The sequence below is a fragment of the Hippopotamus amphibius genome, chromosome 1 (genome assembly GCF_030028045.1).
Source record: "Hippopotamus amphibius kiboko isolate mHipAmp2 chromosome 1, mHipAmp2.hap2, whole genome shotgun sequence".
Taxonomy (NCBI): domain Eukaryota; kingdom Metazoa; phylum Chordata; class Mammalia; order Artiodactyla; family Hippopotamidae; genus Hippopotamus; species Hippopotamus amphibius.
The window spans coordinates 95,631,415-95,651,011 of NC_080186.1; the positions used below are offsets into that span (position 1 = coordinate 95,631,415).

General features: G+C 40.8%; 1 protein-coding gene across 4 annotated transcripts in view; it reads right to left on the bottom strand.

Moving 5' to 3' along the window:
• The window catches only part of SORT1 (sortilin 1), a 60,107-nt gene that overhangs the window by 7,296 nt on the left and 33,214 nt on the right, over window positions 1–19,597 (bottom strand). For 2 of the 4 annotated variants that reach the window (XM_057725386.1, XM_057725403.1), the window contains exons 5-14: window positions 18,814–18,978; window positions 15,628–15,701; window positions 12,677–12,726; window positions 11,660–11,787; window positions 8,774–8,918; window positions 7,780–7,935; window positions 6,052–6,158; window positions 3,244–3,346; window positions 2,741–2,909; window positions 1,972–2,162 (exon numbers count right to left, since the gene is read on the bottom strand). In XM_057725386.1, coding sequence (XP_057581369.1) covers window positions 1,972–2,162; window positions 2,741–2,909; window positions 3,244–3,346; window positions 6,052–6,158; window positions 7,780–7,935; window positions 8,774–8,918; window positions 11,660–11,787; window positions 12,677–12,726; window positions 15,628–15,701; window positions 18,814–18,978 — 1,288 coding nt within the window. Of the gene's footprint in view, window positions 1–1,971; window positions 2,163–2,740; window positions 2,910–3,243; window positions 3,347–6,051; window positions 6,159–7,779; window positions 7,936–8,773; window positions 8,919–11,659; window positions 11,791–12,676; window positions 12,727–15,627; window positions 15,702–18,813; window positions 18,979–19,597 lie in introns of all 4 variants that reach the window. The other 2 variants (XM_057725376.1, XM_057725393.1) reach the window with 1 other exon arrangement.

Sequence of the window (19,597 nt, forward strand, 5' to 3'; positions counted from 1 at the left end):
TTCCGCTTCCTGCAGGAGTCACTAAATTAACATGTTGAGGAAATGGGCCCCTAATACAGTTCGTAATAATAGTCAGGATTGAAACTCAACCAGAGCTCCTCGAAACCTTAAGTCTTCTATCATATTATGCCAGCAAGCAACTACAGATCACAGGTGGTCACTTTTTCTCCAGTTTTTTCTTTTATCCTCCATATTTTCAGTATAATGTCGGCATCTTTGGTACTGTGGGCCTGGGTTTGCTTGTGATTCTTTAGGAACACCCTGCAATGAATATTTTAACTCCTTCTCTGAAGCCATTTTCTGGGCCTTTAACACGCCTTCCAGTTTGAAATCACAGCATTCTGAAATGGTCAAGCCAAACTCTCTGTATGAAAACTTCCTCACTTCAACATTTTGATAAGTGATACAATCAATTAGATGCTCTTTGTAACACACTTCCCTCTAGTTTCCTCTTTATAGTTCTCCTGAAAAACCCTGAAAGTGTTATGAAATAATTTTAGACAAACATAAACATGCATTATCCTCACAAGCAGAAAAAACTCTCAGAAAATGCTACAGAGATCTAAAGTGCAAAACTATACTCTCCTAGATGTCCACATGCAGCTGGTCTGAATTAGGATTCATCATAAGGGTGAGTGTAAAATATGCACCAGATTTTGAGGCCCTAGTTAGAAGAAAAAAGAATGTAACAGCCAAAAAACACATGAAAAGGTGCTCAATATCACAAATTATCAGAAAAAAAAACCCCAAATTATCAGAAAAATGCAAATCCAAACTACAATGAGGTATCACCGCATACTGGTCAGAATGACCATCATCAAGAAGTCTATAAACAATAAATGCTGGAGAGGGTGTGGAGAAAAGGGGACCCTCCTACACTGTCTGTGGGAATGTAAATTGGTACAATCACTATGGAGAACAGTATGGAGGTTCCTTAAAAAACTAAAAATAGAGCTACCATATGATCCAGCAATCCCACTCCTGGGCATATATCTGGAGAAAACCATAATCCAAAAGGATACATGCACCCCAGTGTTCACTGCAGCATAATAGCCAAGACATGGAAGCAACCTAAATGTCCATCGACAGAGGAATGGATAAAGAAGATGTGGTACATATATACAATAGAATATTACTCAGCCATTAAAAAAAGGATGAAATAATGCCATTTGCAGCAACATGGATGGACCTAGAGATTATCATACTAAGTGAAGTAAGTCAGACAAAGACAAATATCATCTGATACCGCTTATATGTAGAATCTAAAAAAGGTACAAATGAACTTATTTACAAAAGAGAAATAGAATCACAGATGTAGAAAACAAACTTATAGTTACTGGGGGGAAAGGGGAGAGAGGGATAAATTGGGAGACTGGGATTGACATATGGACACTACTATATATAAAATAGATAACTAATAAGGACCTACTGTAGAGCACAGGAAACTCTACTCAATACTCTGTAATGACCTATATGGGAAAAGAATCTAAAAAAGAATGGATGTATGTATATGTATAACTGATTCACTTTGTTGTACAGCAGAAACTAACACAACACTGTAAAGCAACTATACTCCAATAAAAATTTTAAAGTATCTTTAAAAAAAGAAAAAGAATGTAAAATATTTCATTAGTAATTTAAAAGTATTGCTTACATGTTAAAATGATAATGTTTTGGACATAATGAAATAACTATATTATTAAAATAAATTTTGCCTCTTTTACTTTTAGAATGTAGCTAGCTGACAGAATAATTTATATGGCTCTCATTTTACTTCTCTCAGACAGTGCTAATCCAAAGAGGGAAGTGCTTTTCTGGTACCATTCCATTGCCTGCTCACCCACATGGAACATCCTTCAGTCCTCTTTCATATATGTGATTTTCTTATTCCCGCTAGAGGAAATTAAACTGAATTGGTTGTTTAGGAAAACAGGTAAGTTTCTGGTAGAAAAGTTCAAAGGAGACACTCACAGTTCCTTTCAAGGATATCTTTAAAATCAATGGTGTAGGAGACCCACTGGCGAGTCAGGAAAGACTCTGTGAAACCCCAGATGCTGATGTTCATGGACCTAGCTCCGGGTTCGGAGGCCAGGCCGGTGAAGTAGATAGGCTCCCTGGTAAATATGTAGGTTTGCCAGCACTGACCCTCGTCTGTGGAGAACCTGAAACCGCAATTAGAGAAAGATCATGACAGAGGACCAATATTTAATGGGAATATCAGGAAACCATTCCAGCTGTTTGATTCCAAATCACAGAAAAAAACTTTTATTTTGGTCATGGCTTACTATTATAATAACTTTTAATGCCTACAGTTAACAGGGAAAAGGGATTCATTCAAACAGAATGGAAGAAAATGCCTTTATAAAAGTTCTTCCAAAGGAAAGAAAGAATAGTGAATGTAACAATGGGCTTCTAAGTCAACAAACAGAAATTATATAATAAGAACTTGTACTTAAGGAGTCATTTCCCATCCAGAGTGCTTAAATGCTCCCATAATATTCTTGTGGGGAGAGAGAAGAGTATTTTTTAAAAGAGATGAAAAGTGTTAGCTAGAGAGGGTCAGAGGAAAAAACAAGGCCATTTAATTTGAGTTGCTCTGAATGCAATCCCTTCGAGCACCTTCCCTATGGCTCTGCAGAACGCACAAATCTGAATCAGGGTCTCTAGCTTCCCCCCAGCAAACTGAAAAACATCCCACTCTCTATGCAGATAGTGTGGGTGGAGCTGAGCTCATGCATACTTAATCACATTGATAGGATGGCTGCTGTGTTCGATGGCTACAATGATGCCTCCGGAATCCAGGATGGTGTAATAGTGGGGTCCTTCCAGCATCTTCAGCCAGGAGTAACCCCCATCATCTGAGATGTACACATCTGGGATCATCACTGAGATGGCATCCCCCACGCTACCTACAACACAATCCACCATCTCATCAGCACACATCAGCAATGAAACAGAGAGGATTTACTGTCAAGAGAATAATTCCGAATGAGTTTATTCTTATTATTTGCCATCATGCCTCTTGTACTAGAAAAAAAGGCCACTGACAGTTTGGTAAAGGGAGAGTCATGTTGCTCTCTGATGGAAGTCTATGAAAAACCCACAGTATCATTATCTCGCAAGAAATTCTGCAAAGGATGGTAGAAGCCATGTATGGTGGTTTTCTCACAGGGTTCAACACTGTGACTGAGTTTCAGTGTGCTCAACTACTTCTTCCCGCGGAGGTGACGGTGGGCTGCTTACCGTGGGCGATGACGATGCCAACAGCATTAGGCTCTGAGAGTGGGGCCATTGGAACATTTAGTTTCTGGGAGATGCTGTAGGAAGCGTGAATGTGAAGGCTGCACTGTGGAAAGAAAGCAAAGCTTAGATTAAAACCAAAGGTGCTCTGTACTCATCTCACAGTCTTCAAATAAGGCTTTGAACTTATTAACCCAGACTGCAGTGGGATACTCTTTTTTTAAAAATTGTGGTAAAAATCACATACCACAACTTTTACCATCTTAACCATTTTTAAGTGTGCAGTTTAGTAGTGTTAAGTACATTCACACTGTTGTACAACCATCACCATCATTCATCTCTGGAACTTCCACATCCTATAAAACTGAAACTCTGTACCTATTTAACAGTAACTCCCCATCCCCCCTTCCCTAGACCCTGACAACCACTATTCTACTTTCTGTCTTTATAAATTTGACTATTTTAGGTACTTCATATAAGTGAAACCATACGGTATTTGTCCTTTAGTGACTGGCTTATTTCACTTGGCATAATGTCCTCACAGTCCATCCATGTTGTAGCATGTGTCAGAATTCCCTGCCTTTTCAACACTGAATATTATTTCATTGTATTTATCCACCACGGTTTGCTTATTCATTCATCTACTGATGGACACTTGGATTGCTCCCACCTTTTAGCTACTGTGAATAATGCTGCATGCATGTGTAAATATCTCTTGAGACACTGCTTTCAATTCTTTCGGATATATACCCAGAAGTGGAATTGCTGGTTCACATGGTAGTTCTATGTTTAACTTTTTGAGGAACCTTCATACTGTTCTCCATAGTGGCTACACAATTTTCATTCCCACCAGCAGTGCACAAGGGTTCCAATTTCTCCACATCCTTGTCAACACTTGCTATTTTTTATTTTGTAGATAGTAGCCATCCTAATGGATCTGAGGTGCTCACTCACAAATCAAAAATTTTGATTTGCATTTCTCTAACCATTTCCCTAATAACTAGTGATATTGAGCATCTTTTCATGTGCTCACTGGCCATTTGCATATTTTCTTTAGAGAAATGTTTATTCAAGTCCTTTGCCCATTTTTAATGTGGGTTATTTGTTTTTTTGTTGTTGAGTTATAGGCTCAGTGGGATAGTCTTGATTCTGAAATGCATTAGAATATATGGGAAAAAAACTATGCAATTATTTTCGCATGTGTAATCTGTCTTAGTACATTTTATTCCTGCACTACATCAAAGCCTCTGATCAATATTTAAAGTATGATTCCACACAAATAAACCTGATGAAGCCTGACATATTTCAGATACTGCATAAGATGTGGTGGTGATTTGAAATAAGACCCAGTCTTGTCTTTAAGAAATTTTCTCAGAAACTAGTTGAGGTATAAAGCAAGATGAAAATTAGTGCTTTAAAAGAGGTTTGAATTGGTTAAAATGTTAATATGCCATGAATATTTTACAGCAATCAAAAAAGCTTCAAGAAAAAAAAAAGCTTCAAGAAAACTGCTAATGAAACGAAGAGCAATGATTAGTTCTAACTGAAGATGGGCACTAAGGATGGTCAGGATTTCCACTAACCCTAAATGAACCGGGGGTAGGGAAGATAGGTACAACTTGCCCAGGAATAACACAGGCAAGAGGCAGGCACATGCAGGGTGTTCAGGGAGCAGCAAAGGTTACAGCAAGGGGTGTGTCAGTGATAAAGTGGGCAATGACAATGAAAAGGCAGAAGAGAGCCTGACAGGGGAGGAAAGGGCCTTCATTCACCAGATCACAGGCAAAGGGGAACCACGAAGAGCGTCGGGGAGGGAGAGGAATGGCAGTGTGAGGGTGGCAAGGTAAGTAAAGAGGCCACTGCACCTGCCCAGGCTTTAGGTGAGGAGGGCAGCTGCAGGGCAAAGCCAGGGTGGAGGGATGGGAAAAGGGGAACGGGACGGGGAGAGAGACTCCACAGCGCTCCTGAACACAGAGCTGGGAGAGGGTGTGATGCGGGCGGAATGTGTGCATCTATCTCGCACTGTCTGAGGCTCTTAAAACAAAAAGCCCAGCTGGGACAGCAGAGTGCATATCAGACACAGGTACTCTGAGGAGAGCATGGAATTACCAACACTGTCACTTTTGAAGAAAACTCCCAGGGTTTCACTAAGCTCCTCTCAAATTCTGTAAGAGTCAGACGTAAAGCTTGTTTTTTACTCCCTTTCTTTTTTTTCTTCTTTTCTTCTTCACTGTCAAGACCTGTCACTCATGAAACCTGGGATCTCCTGGAGCAATGCCTTTGTGTTTCTAGTTCTTGGTCTCTCCTCAGAGGGCTCATCTCCTGCTTCCACAGGCCACACCAGGTCACCACCCACACCCACCGGCCACGTGGAGCCCTGGCAGAGGGGAAGAGAGGCCAAGTTCTCCTCCATTTGTTTCCGGCCAGTATGGCTTTGCACTGCTTACGAATGGCTGGTCTACGGCTTTCTGTAGAATTTCTGAAGTTTCATAGCTACCACCATGACTCCTAACTAATCACCGGCCCATCTGTCCACTCGGTTTTCATTCAGCAGTTTAGTACAACACAAATTGTTAGCCTTCAGTTTTGTTTAAAGACAAATAAGCCATAATATTTTGGTCTTTCTTTGCAGTTCCTATTTCCTACATCCTAGTTAATTTCAAGCTCTCGTTCCCAAATTTTCCACCTTTATCTGTAGACCCTCATCAAGTACAAAACTTCATTATTCAAAGGCCTGGCACTAATAAGAGCAGAGCAGAACAGAATGGCTGCTTTGCTCCAAAGACATATGACAGTTGGAGTAAAACAAACCTCGTTCTTATTTTTTGCAGTAGCATCGCATTCACTGTTCTCAGGCTTCCTCAGGTGCTTCCACCTTCCTCCTTGGTCAAAAGTGATCATAGTCTGGATAGAATTATCTGAATAGGAAAAGGATGATATTAAGCCTGATACACTGGAAGCACCCTATTGAATTCAGTTTATCATTGCATAACCCTCTCCTAACAGAGACTATATAACACCATTAGAAGCCTGGAGTCCCACAAGCTTGTGACATCCAGAGAAATGGCTCAGAGCTGGTGAGTATGATATTTGAAGGAGGCTTCCTACATGAACAGGATCCAGCTGGTTCTAGAAACCATCTAGACTGATACTCCTGCAAAAAGATACCTTTTATCTCCTTACCAGCACAAACAGGCTGACATCTATTCTTCCTTGCTTGCTTGCCTGCCTTGGAAGTAAAATCTACTATGGGAAGGCATTCTAATCTTGACTCAGACAAGACCACGATACTGGGCTTGTTTTAGGGACTCTCAAGATGTGAATGTATCTGCATAAGTCTCAATTAATAATTCCTAGTTTTTGTCTACCACTCCGTATCCTATCCCTCTCAAACCTTTTCTTCTTTTTTTCTTCATGTGTCTTCCCCATTCTCTATTTCTAATGATATAAACTGTTGCAGGTTTAAATTCAAAGATACTATGCTTTGAGTTTTTCAAGGAAGATCAAAAAAGAAAGCAAATAAAGTAAACTTCATTTATTCAATAGACGTTTTATTGCTTGTCCACTATGTGAAAATTGCTATAAGGCTTTGGGAATATATCAGTGAACAAATCAGGAAAAAAAACTTTGTGAAATATATATTCTAGTAGGATGAGACAGACAAACACTAGACATCGTAAACAGGTAAATTATATAGTATGTTAGAAAATAAGTGCTATGGAAAAAACTTGCACAGCTAGAGGGGGACTGAGAGTGGGCGTGTATAGGTGGGAGGCAGACTGACATTTAAAATAAGATAGTCAGGGCAAGTCTCATCAGAAAGTAACATGACCAAAGACTGGGAGGAAGAAAGTGTCAGCCTTGCAGATATCTAGGGAAAGAGAGAGAACAGTCGGTACAAATCTCTCAGCCATGAGTGTGCAAACCTGGTGTGTTTAAAGATAGGCAGAGGGCTAGAGTGACCATAGGAGAGTCAGCAAAGGAGAGAGAAGCTGGAAGTGAGGTCAGGGAGGAACTAGGGGCCAATATCACTTGGACTTTGCAAGGTCTTTACTAAGTGAAAATAAACATCCCCTCCTCCTACCAAAAAGTATATACAAAAACAAACAAAACCTTAAAAAATCTTTGTACTTTAGAGTAATGTGTCTGCTTGTACAACTGGGCCTTAGAAAAGGTAAACCCTGAGAACCACTAAAGAGAACACGGGAGGAATCTTGGCTGGCTATCGCTACGCTCTCTGTAAGGAGAAAAGCAGTAAGTGGTCCAAACTCCTACCTATAGGCCTGAACCTCCCAATACAGAAGACTTAGTTTATAAACTAAACAACAAAGAACCCCCTCAAATCTTTCCTTCTGCTCGCTGTTGTTTTGTTCTTTCTTAGTTCTGTTTACCATAACATTTAAAACAGAGAGCCGGAATTTACGTGGATAGCCTTGTTGGCCAGGCAAGCAACATTACTGGGGGGACAGGATCATTAGTTTTCCCAAAAGCCTCCACTCCCAACGTGCTCAGCTGAAGGAGAGCTGTGCCAAGACCCACCTTCTGAGAGCACACTTGTCATGTAGACCCCCCGGAGGGAGGTCACATTGGTAAAGTCCGTCTCGCCACCTGTGGTGGTGTAGAGGTGTCGGTCCAAGGACTTGGAATAGACAATGCCTCGATCGTCCGAGGTGAATATGGTGCCAAATCCCGTATCTGGAATAGGCAAATAAACAAAAACACTAAGTCTTGGGAGGGGCCAGAGAGAAAACAACAGTCTAATCATACACATGATACATGACTGACTGACTGCACGCATCCGCCAACTGCCTCCCTTTGTGATGTAGACGCAGACCTGAGAGTTAATCAAGGTTTGATACTCAAGATCTTTGTGGCCATTTTTAATTCTAGTACCCAACTTAGTGCCTGAAATATAGCAGATGCTGAATCTGTTGAATAAAGTAATCAGATGTTACAGAAAAGCTCTTCTCAGTTATATTTTGGTGGCAAAGGCACTATATTTAGCTTCACACTCTAAAATGCTTCTCAAACTCTCTATGGTGAAGGATCAATTTTAAAATTTCAATTTTGTCACAAACTGATGCTTTTGTAAATATAACAAAAATTTATCACTAGAAAAATGAAATACAAAAGAAAGAAAAAACATAATCCTCAAATTTTTTTTTATTATTAGAGTCAATAGAATCAAAATTTCTTTGTCAAAGGGCTGTAAGAGTTTCTAAATACTCGCTCTTGCTTCCCATACTTATTTGGTAATAAAGAACCTGCAAATCAGTACCAGTCCTCCGACCATTCTTTGAGCAGCACTGCTCCAGAACACCTGGACATATACACAAACCACATTAGAGGGTCAGAGCAAGTGGCCTTTTTAACAGAGGCTACATATCATCTCTAAGACAGAATATTCAGTAGGCCACTAATAAATTCCTAGGGGTAAAAGGAAAAATTGACACATAAGAAGGAAAACTACTAAAATAGGGTTCAGTGCTTAAATCTCTGTGCATTTAAGGATAAGCCACTGCAAAGCTCTTACCTCCAGGTTCGTCTACATGCATGAACACCATGTCATCATTAGCTGCTAGAATAGAATAGAACTGTTCCTGCCCCACAGAGGGGAGCTGGGCCATGCTCCATGTGTCCCCTTGATCTGTTGACACATGAATCCTTCTCGTTGTATCCTGGAACAAATGCCAATATTTATCTTTTTAATTTTCCACCAAGATGCCATGTGCAGTGACATGAACAGGTACATTATTATGAATAATTACATGCCTCATTACCCATTTCCTCACTGGGTACAACTGTTATAAATGAAAGGTCCTAGTACCAATTACCAAAGCTATTTCTAACCTTTCAAAGATCCAGGCACTGGAACAATCCATTCTATTCTAAGTAAGGCTATCCTGGCCTCCCTTTGGCTTCTCCATTCTGGTGTGGCCCTCTAAGATATTATCCTCCCAACCTCTGATGTGCCAATTTCCTTCGACAGAGATAAGGGCTTGTCGAGGCCATCATTAGTTTGGGTCTATAGCCATTCACATATGCTTGCTCAGATAATTCTAAAAATGATGACTGCTGCATAGAAGTTTGGTCCCTTTGAGACAGTCCTGGCATAATCCAAAGAATTAGATAACTGCGGGTCTAAAACATGGAGACAAAACCCAGGCTTGGGAGATCATGAGGGAAGTCAAAATGTGACACGTCTCCTCTTTAAGGAAGGTTCTCAGAATGGAAGGAACATGCCAGGATGGGAAGAGGCCAAGGAGAGTCAGAAATTAATACAAGGAAGCTGATCAGGAAGTATTTAGCTGTTAAAAGGAGTCTGTTGAGGAGGCAATTAACACGTACCATCTGATAGTTTAAAATAGCTTCTAGACACAGCATAGCCAGGGCGAAAGAATTAGTCCCAGAGCCTCCTTATTTTAAATACTCTCCAGTGACAAGTACATTTAACTTATTTTTCTAACTTACATCTTAGATGTTTACTTTGAATCTTACTATCACTGTTATAGGTACAAACTAGAGTTCAAAAGCACACAGTAGAATTTTAATTTTGTAGACAGCAGCAGTATGGTGTATAGGTGACTACCTCTGGAATTAGACAGTCTGGTTTCCATCAGGGTTGCATCTCTGGACATCCTAGACAAGTTACTCAATTTCCTCAAATAAAAAATGAGATAACAGTATGAACTTGTAGGGCTGCTGGGAGATTATTATAAAACTGTTGAAGGGCATGATCTGTAGTTGCCATGTCTACCTCCCCATCTCCAATTCTCTCTGAACCCATTCCAATCAGCCTTTTAACCTCAGTACTCCAAGGAAACTGCTTTCATCAAGGTCACCAACAACCTATACTTTTCCAACTCCAGTAGGTAATTCTCAGAACTCATCTAACTACACATCTCAGCTGAGTTTAACACAGCCAACCACCTCTTCCTCCTTGACACATTTTTTTCACTTGGCTTTCATGATATCATCTGTCCTATTTCCCCCATCTCATTGGTCCCTTCTTCAGAGTCCTCTTTGCTGGCTTGTCCAGTCTCTTTCCAACCTTTCTGTGCTGGGGTGCTTCAGGGCACCAGGTGCTCAGCCCTCCCACCTCTTCTCGACCTACTCATTCCTCCACAAGATACCACCTAGTCACACGGCCACATGAGACTATACCTTATAATTATACCATATAATGTTGGGAGATTCATATACCCAAATGCTTACCTGACACGTCCACCTAGATATCTAATAGGCATCTCCCATCCAAAGCTGAATTCCTGATTTTCTTCCCACAACCTGCTTCTCCTTCAGTCTTTGCCATCTCAGTAAATGGCACCACCATTCACCCCGTCGCTCAAGCCACAGACTCTAAAGTCATCCCTGGTTCATCTTATTCTTTCATAACCAGCATCTAATCCATCAGCCAATACTAGTGGCGATACATTTAAAAATACATCCACAATCTTACATCTCCCCTCACCCACTGTTAACAGCCTGGTCCAACCTACCAGCTCTCTCACCACTGCTCCTGCTGCTTCCATTCCTGCCCCATTAGGCTACTCTATGCACACCTATGCTGTCAAAAGAGAAGGCCAATTATGCCATTCCCCTGCTTGCAACCCTTTCACAGCTTCCCAACATGTGAAAAATGGAAGCCAAGGTCTTAATCACAATCTATCAAAGCCCTGTGTGAGCTGGCCACTGACTGCCCATCTTTGGACCACGCTTCCCTGTACTCCAGCCAGGCTGCCCTTCTCACTTTTCTTCAGTATTCCAAGCACGCTCCTGCCTGAGGATCTTGCACGCACTGCTTCCTCAGCCCAGATGTCCATGCAGCTATGCTGTCACTTCAGTCAGATCTCAGAGAACCCATCCAAACCACCCTATCTAAAACAGCACTGCTCCAGTTCCCGCCACTTTCTATGTATTTCCTCTACTTCAGGATTCTCCATAGCTTTAATCATTACCTGATATTATATCATATTTATTAGTTTAGTGTCTATCTCCCTACTTGAATAGAAACTCTGAGAGCAGGACATTTATCTGTTTTGTTCACTGCTATACTCCCAGAACCTAGAACAGTAACTAGTACATAGTAGGTACTCAATTAATGCTACATATTTCCATTATTTTTATTGGATAATGAGCAAGTAGATTGCTTTTTTCAGACTCTATGTCTGAGTAAAGCCCAAACACTGGGTCTACATATCCCAAAACAAATACCAGAATTCAGCTGGTGACATAGGCCAAAGTACAGAGGAGCCCAGAAGAGTCAATCAGCCTCTATAAAAAGAACCATCCCCAAATCTGTTTACAGTGATATTAAATATTGCAAAAGGCAAGAAACTCCATTAGTACATGTAGTAAAAACTATCTGAGGCATACTTACAGAAATATCAGAACCCATAGAGAAGAGGCAAACACCCACCTTATCAGCCATCACAGAGGCAAAAAGGAAACGTCCTCCAAGACCAAATGAGTAGATCTTCACACCAATGGTTTTGAAGCTTTTTCCCAAGTCTGAAGTTCTCCGTAATTCCAGTGCCCCAAGGTCAGCTTCTTAAACAAGACAAAATATTAATTAAAATTTCACTTACTGATGAGCCTCTAGTTCAAAACAATTGTTTTAGAATTGTTCTTAGTTTTACAGCAAAAGAATTTTTAATCCTATGCATGTTAATCAGGTAGCGATATAAAATGATACAGAATTAGACATGGGAAATTCACGTTTGGGTTTTAACTTTATACATGTGAAGTTTTATATTGGATAGAAAGATAGGGTTTACTTAATTCCAATACAGTGTTGCATAAAAACACCACAGCATCCTGCTTTATTTTCTTTATGACACAGTTTCAAATTATCTTATTGTATTTTAAGTTGTCGTGTTTCAGTTTTCCTGTTGATCATCCAACATCCCTACTTGAGTTTAAGCTCCATGAGAGCAGGCCTTGGGTGTCTTGCTCTCACTGTCCTGAGAACACTGTTTAGCGTATTACTGGAGGTGCTTAAATGAATGAATAAATGAAATGAATCTGTTGAATGAATAAATGAAAGACTACGCTTTCAGCTTTGAAACCGTGCCACTGATTGGAAAGCCAACGGCTCCCCCCAACACAAACACAATCCATGTTCTTTGGCAGAAATCACTATGCATTTCAATTTGTTATTGTTTGCAGCCTAATATTTACTTTATGTAACTACATTGCTAAAATTAAGTATACTGTCTCTGTGTATAGCCTGCATTTTTTATTTGATCGAGGCACAGTATAGTACTTAGTTGTTTATACTTTCAAGATTTTAAATATCACTAACAGCTAGCTATATTTAGCTATTAAAATAACAAGAGAGTGGAAGCATCTTTGATGCTTCTGCCTCTTATAACCCAGAATGTTCTATCATGAATGGACACCAGGACACTCTTTTCTGGGACTAAAATATACTTACTGCAGGAGCCATTCACATAGGTGGTAAAGAAGATGGTGTTTTCTGATCCCCTACAATGAGGCAAAGACAGGGAAAGACACGGTTCAAGACTGCTAACAGACTGCGTCAACCTTAGTCACTTCGCTCCAAGCAGGTCTAATAAGCGTCACCCATGGGTACTAGCCAAAACAGCCTTCTTGGATGTTGTGCACCCAATTCTTTCACAGCCTCACATCAAGGTTCCCACAGCCTGGCCCCAGGCATTTTCCACACTCCACTACGTCTTTATGTGAACTCTTCCAGCCGGTCAAACTGGTCTCCTTAAACTCTCCAAACCTGCCTCTTGCATTTGCTCATACTGTTTTCTTCTTAAAATACTTTTCTCTAATGTGACCAAATCTTACCCTCACAATCGTCAGGCTCCAGGTTAAAATCTAACTCTTCCATGAAGTGTTCCCTGTCACTCTAACTGGAAGTCTTTGCGGCAAATTTCTAGAGGAGTGGTTCTCAACCACCGATGATTCTGCTCCCAAGGGACGTTCCTGGTTGTCAAAACTGGGGGAGGTGGGTTGTTACAACTATTTAGTGGGGAGAGGCCAAGGATGCTGCTAAACATCCTGCAATGCTCAGGCGTTTTCCCCACAGCAAAGAACTGTCCAGTCCAAATGTCAGTAGTGCTGAGGTTGAGAAACGCTGTGCGAGAGCCCTGTGCCATTCTGTGTCAGCCACCTGGCATTCCTTTGTCTCCTGTGTGGCTGTTTTAATTGCACGGTGTTTGCCTTATCTCTGCTACTACACTACTGAGTTCTGCAGGGCAGGTGCTAAGTTTTATGCTCTGTTGGTTCCCCTTAGAACCTAGTTCGATGCTTTGCATGAACTAAATAATTTAGCTCTTTCATCTCAGACAACTAGATCAGAGGTTGAATTATTTAAATTCCAACTTGGAAAGGGAGTTTCCAGGGAACTATATTCAGACTTTGACAGCACTTATAGATTAGCACTAGCAAAAGGTGCTGGGTCTCAGATATAGATGACAAAGTAGTGGTTACCAATGGGGGAGAGGGAAGAGGGGAGGGGCAAGATGGGGGCGGGAGATTAAGAGGCACAAAATACTGTGTATAAAATAGATGAGCTACAAGGATATGTTGTACAGCACAGAGAATACAGCCAATGTTTTAAAACTATAAGTGGAGTATAATCTATAAAAACTTTGACTCACTATATTGTACACCTGAAACTAATATAATACCATAAATCAACTGTACCTCAAAAAAAAAAAAAAGGTGTTGGGTCTGAGCATGTTCTTTTAGAACTTTAGATTGTAAATTCCTAGAAACCAAAAGCTCTAAAAGGTGAGTAAACAGTTACCAGCAGCCCAGATCTTATATTTAGACACTATTCAAAGAAACAACTTGCAGAAGTAAAAAATCTTGTATAGGATACAAAATAAAAATACCATTTTAAAATAACTTTTTAGTTTTAAAGATGAGTTTTTTGTTTCAGCTTTATTGAGGTATACTTGACAAATAAAACTGTAAGATATTTAAAGTGCACACTGTGGTGATTTAATATATGGATGTAAAGGTGGGTTTTAATGATCAAAATTATTATAATCTTATTTAAACACACCTTACGTATTTTAGGTCTATCAGGAGCAAACAATTTGCTAACATAGTTACTTTAAAAATTCCTTCCTGATAAGACCATATAAGATATAAACACAATAAAATAAAACACATAAAATGAAATCAAATGTGGCATGTGTACCACAGTGGTGCTGTAAAAACCTCATTTAACCAGCATTTTCTAGAAAAGGATGCTTTACATAAGCACAATTTTTTAATATTTTAGTTAGTTTTGGTAGACATACTTGGCAATGTCTATACCACACGCTTCCCGTCTCCCTAAGTAGAGGACGTTAATTAAATAGTAGACTCTCCCTTGGCATTATGGATCATCTTGTGAACATCAACCACACGAAGCTGTAACACAGTGTTCCTATTAGGAAGTTACTGAGGCCTGTGTGTTCTCTTGACACAGCACTAAATCTTTTCATCCTGTCGCGTTCTCTGTCTTTGTCTGCTCTTAGAGCTCTCCTGCCTCCATGTGGCTCCAGGCAGTGGACTCTCAGGCTGGCCTGTGCTTGTTCACATTCATGTGCCCCACCTCTGGCAGCAACATGCTATCAACTGGGAAACCAGATCAACAAACTTGCTGAAATTAATCAAAGAGAAAGAAGAAAGAGGCTCTAAACAAGGGCCTGAGCCTAATCAGAGTTTTGGAGGTAAGAAGGCTCTTAATTCTTACTCAACCATCTCTCAAATTCCCCAAACAAATCTCCTTTCATAGAAGGAACAAACTAAAGCCCAGAGAGGTTAAGCCACTGACTAGCAGCTGATCTAGATTAGAACAAAGGTGACATGACTTCCAAGTAAGAGCCTTCTTCACTACATCATCTTTAAGCAGACATTGGCTGGGGGTGGGGGGACGGACGAGAGAAGTGAATGAGTTTTGGTGCACGGACAAGGTGACTCTGGCAGTATGGAAGCTCTCTGAGCTTTCTTCTTGATTTCTCACTACATTCCATGTAACTGAAATGGATCTCTAGATGAGAGAGTATAAATCTGTGCACAGAGAAGTAGGTAAGTCCCCAAATCAAAGTTGCATTTTATGCTACTGCAATTGATGTCACCATTTACGCAGAATAAACTTTAGCAGGGAGCAGCTACTCAGTAATGTGCCTTGTTTTATACTTTATATTCTAACACTTAGTGAGACCCAGTCTTCTTTCCCAGCAGAATTAGAAGCTCCTCCAGGTCAAGGTCTGTGTCATACCCCTCTCTCGTATCCCTTATGGCACCCTGAAGAGTACTTGGCACACAGTAAGTGCTCAATATTTATTCACGTGACTTTTGGCAGCACCGTCAGGAAAGCTTTAGGGCTCTGCACAGATGGAATCTTCTGTTACTCACCATTTGGCCAAACATACTGCTTTGTGGATTTCTTCCCATTTTCCCCCAAAATTCTTGGACACCCACAGGCCATTCTGAAAGATTATAAATGACTTATCAAAATTCCAGCTTTATCCTGTGCAGCTGCTTGTATGACCTTTAATAATTCATATCCAATCATTCAGGACAGTAAAAACACACGCTGAAGTTCCATACAAGCTGCCTGAGCTCCATGGACACACACACGGTTCATGGGGGCCCCTTTCGGGTCTTGGAAGTTCAGAATAACAAATGCTTATGAAGTGCCTACTATGTGCCAGGCACCATATCAGACATTGCACTGGGGATACCAAGATGAATAGACACACTCCCTGCTGTCAAGGAGCTCACAGTTTAACAAGGAGTGCACATGAGAAAGTGCAATACATGTGGTAAGCGTTATGGAAATGAGGTCTCCAGGGTAAAAGCAGGGAAAGGAAGGACAATGCATCAGAGATGGTTTGTGAAGAAAATAGCTAAACTGAGTGTTAAAGGATGAGCAGTGTAACCAGAAGAAGACAAATGGGAGATGAAATGTCACTGCACAAAGATAGACTAGTACAAGCAAAGGCAGAGAGGTGATGAAACATTTCAGTGTATGCAGGGCGCTAAAGCCTTCAGACACAGATGGAGCACACATTCCAAGGTGAAGAGATGGGAAGCCAATGCTGGAGAGGGTGGGTGCAGCTCATGGAGACCCCTCCTTTTATGCCATGCTGAGGAATCTGGTCTTTATTTTATATGAGGTACTTGAAGTGGGTGAATGACACAATCAGTTTTACTTTTTAAGAGGAATACTTGGATGACAATGGGAAAGATGGATTTCAGAGGGTTCAAACTACTAGCAGGAAAAGCAGTGACTCACTGCCACATTAGTTCATTAAGAGTTAGTGAGGCCTGAAACCACAGCTGTGAGGAATAGGCTTAGGAAGAATTTAGATGCTAGATTCCGTAGAAGTGAATGGAGTTTCCTTTAGGGCAGGGTGGAGTGTGTGTGTGTCTGTGTGTGTGTGTGTGTGTGTGTGTGTGTGTCTGTGTGTGTGTCTGTGTGTGTGTGTGTGTGTGTGTGTGTGTGTGTGTGTGTGAAAGTTAAACACTGGGATTCTGGGTGAGGGGAAAGCAGCACTGCGGAATCTTTAGTTCGCATAAGGATAAAGGGAAGAACAACGTGTCTGAGGAAGAGCAAGGGAGACGTTAGCTTTAGGCTGAGTTTGAGGAACCTGTGAGACATCTAGCTAGAGATACCCAGCGGACAGCAAGAGAGGCATCTGCAGCCCTAGGAAGAAGCCAGGACCAGAGATGGGGATTTGAGAATCTTACGCATTACAGCAGTAGTAAAAGGGTAAGAGTGGAAGAGACTGCTCAGGATAAAATGAGCAATAGGGATTTAAGGGGAGGTTGAAAGGAGTTTAAAAAAGAGACTAAGAAGCAACGGTTAGAAGGTAGGAAAGAACCAAAGGGAATGATTATCACAGAAGCCAAGCAAGTGGCGTTCCCAGGAGGAGAGACTGGTCAATACTTTCAAATGCAGCAGAGACGGACAATTTCAGTTACACTGGCACCACGAGCCTAGTGGGCCCAGGTTCAGTGGAGGTGGGACAGAGGTGTCCTGGTACAGCTGAAACTAAATGCTGCTGATCTAGGCAGAATTACCTTCAGTGCTCCTCCACACTCACTCATCATTCTTCTTTCTTTAACTTTTCCTCTTCTAGTAATGTTCACCTCCCAGCATTTCTAATTCACCTAATTCTACTTAGAAACAGGAAAGGGTCTGATATCGCCTATTTGCACTTTAGTTCAAACTGGTCCATCCTCTCCACCCTGATTACTTTTACTTCAAACTTACCCTTAATGGGAAGAAATTTCAGGTATAAAGGCAGACTGTGCCTGCCTCTTCCTGAGGATAGCCTGGTTTAATAAGCTTAAGATACTTGATAATGGCGATGGGGTGGCCAAAGGCAGATCAGTGGCTCTGTCCATTTCAATGGGGGTCTCTTTGTTCCCTGAAGTGCCTTCAGCTCAAGTTGCTGAAAGCTCAACAATTCCCAGGAATTGTTGCTTTAAGATTTGAAGGCTACCCAGCAGGCTAGTTTCCTTCCCCTGGCCTCCTGTGGCTAAGCTTAACTGTGACCTTCCTTGAGCTCTCCAGCCTCACCTCCGCTCAAAGACCTGCCCACAGAAGGCCCAGAGCCCAGACCTCTCTTCCAAGTGCCCTTCTCCTCCTCCCTATGCCATCCCTTTGTTCAGCCCAACTTGTCTATATTTGATAATCCTATTTCTGTGCCCAGAATGGTCACTACAGCAATAGCTCTCAAATTTTACTGTACAGGTTCAGCTGGGGAGCTTGCTAAAAACACTAGTGACCTTGCGACCAGAAGTCACTGACATACTATATCTGGCTTGGGGCCGAGGCGAGGAATCTGTACCTAAAACCAGCCTCCCAGGGGTTTCTATCTGAGTTGCTAGTCAGTAGACCACACTCTAAGCAACAAGATGAGAGAGAGCCATATAAATATAGAGTGTAATTATGACTATCATAGTCTAACAACTCAGCCACTCTGGGCCCTTAATATCCATGATAAAGGAGACTGGCCCTCCAGGAAAGGAAAAACTGAGCTGCTCCTCAGGGAACTTTCAGAAGAGAGGCGGGAGGGACAGGGAGGGACACTGGTTTCTGGGGAGAGTATAGGAATGTGATGGGGTGCAGGGATTTAAGACTCTGGATATTTAATACATGGGTGTCAAAGGCAGAAATCAATAGGCTTTTATACTGAGAACCTAACAACAAAAAATTAGAAAGATGTGGTTTGGCCATAGGAAAGGAACAATAACGTTAGGAGTTTGACAATTTATGCTTGTCCCTTGTAGAACGAGAATGATTGCATTAAACTGTTTTCTAGTTCATTACTCCAACAGCACATATCTATTCACTTTTTAAAAAAATTGTAATGATAACTAGACATCATACTTATCTAGAATAAGTAGCACATGAAAATTGTGCCCTTTATCATATAGGAAAAAAATGCAAAAAATGCATACTTCATACCATAAGAAGTCACTAGAAAACAGTCCAACATAAAAAGCATTACTTACAGGGTCCTTTTAAGACAGTATATTTTGAGACTATAAAAATGCAAAAGGCAAGACAAGTTCTTCAACTAAACTTACCTCAGTGCTGAGAGCTAAAAGATAATCAGAATTCTGAGGGCTATACATCATCTGAGTCAGAGGATGAAAAGGGAGATTGGTCTGAACAAAGTTCTTTGCGAAATCTGATGATCTGAAGATTCTTCCTCCATGACTTCCTCCCGACACCTCTGCTGTTAAAATCACCTGATTAGGGAGAAGGAAGTTCAGAATCAGGGTATAGTACTGTGAAAGTACAGGAAGTTCTTGCACTATTTTCACCAGATATCTGTTAAGAAAATTTTAGTTCCAAAAGTAAGAAGAGCTACAAAAATAGATTTATTGGTACACTCTACTCCTCAAGTCTTATCAAAAAATACTGTTCTGAATTAAGCCAGTGAATTATATCTATAAAGTAGAGCCTGGTCAGTTTGAGATTAGCCAGCTTCCCCAAAGACAAAAATGTTGTCTTAAGATGTAAACCTATAGGGAGGCTGGGAAGGAGTCACGAGAGGGAGGGGATATGGGGATGTATGTATAAATACAGCTGATTCACTTTGTTGTACAGCAGAAACTGGCACAAGAGTGTAAAGCAATTATACTCCAATAAAGAGCTTTAAAAAAAAAAAAAAGATGTATACCTTGTAATGCTGAACCACCACCACATAATTATGAAGAGTTCTGGTGCACCTTGGACAGGGTCCAAAAAAAGAACCTGTGTGCTAAATTCCATTCTTTTGTGATCAGTATTAAATCATGTTTAATTTTTAAATATAGTAATAGTAAACTAAATATATTGCTGTGTATCACTGGATCACTCAAATAA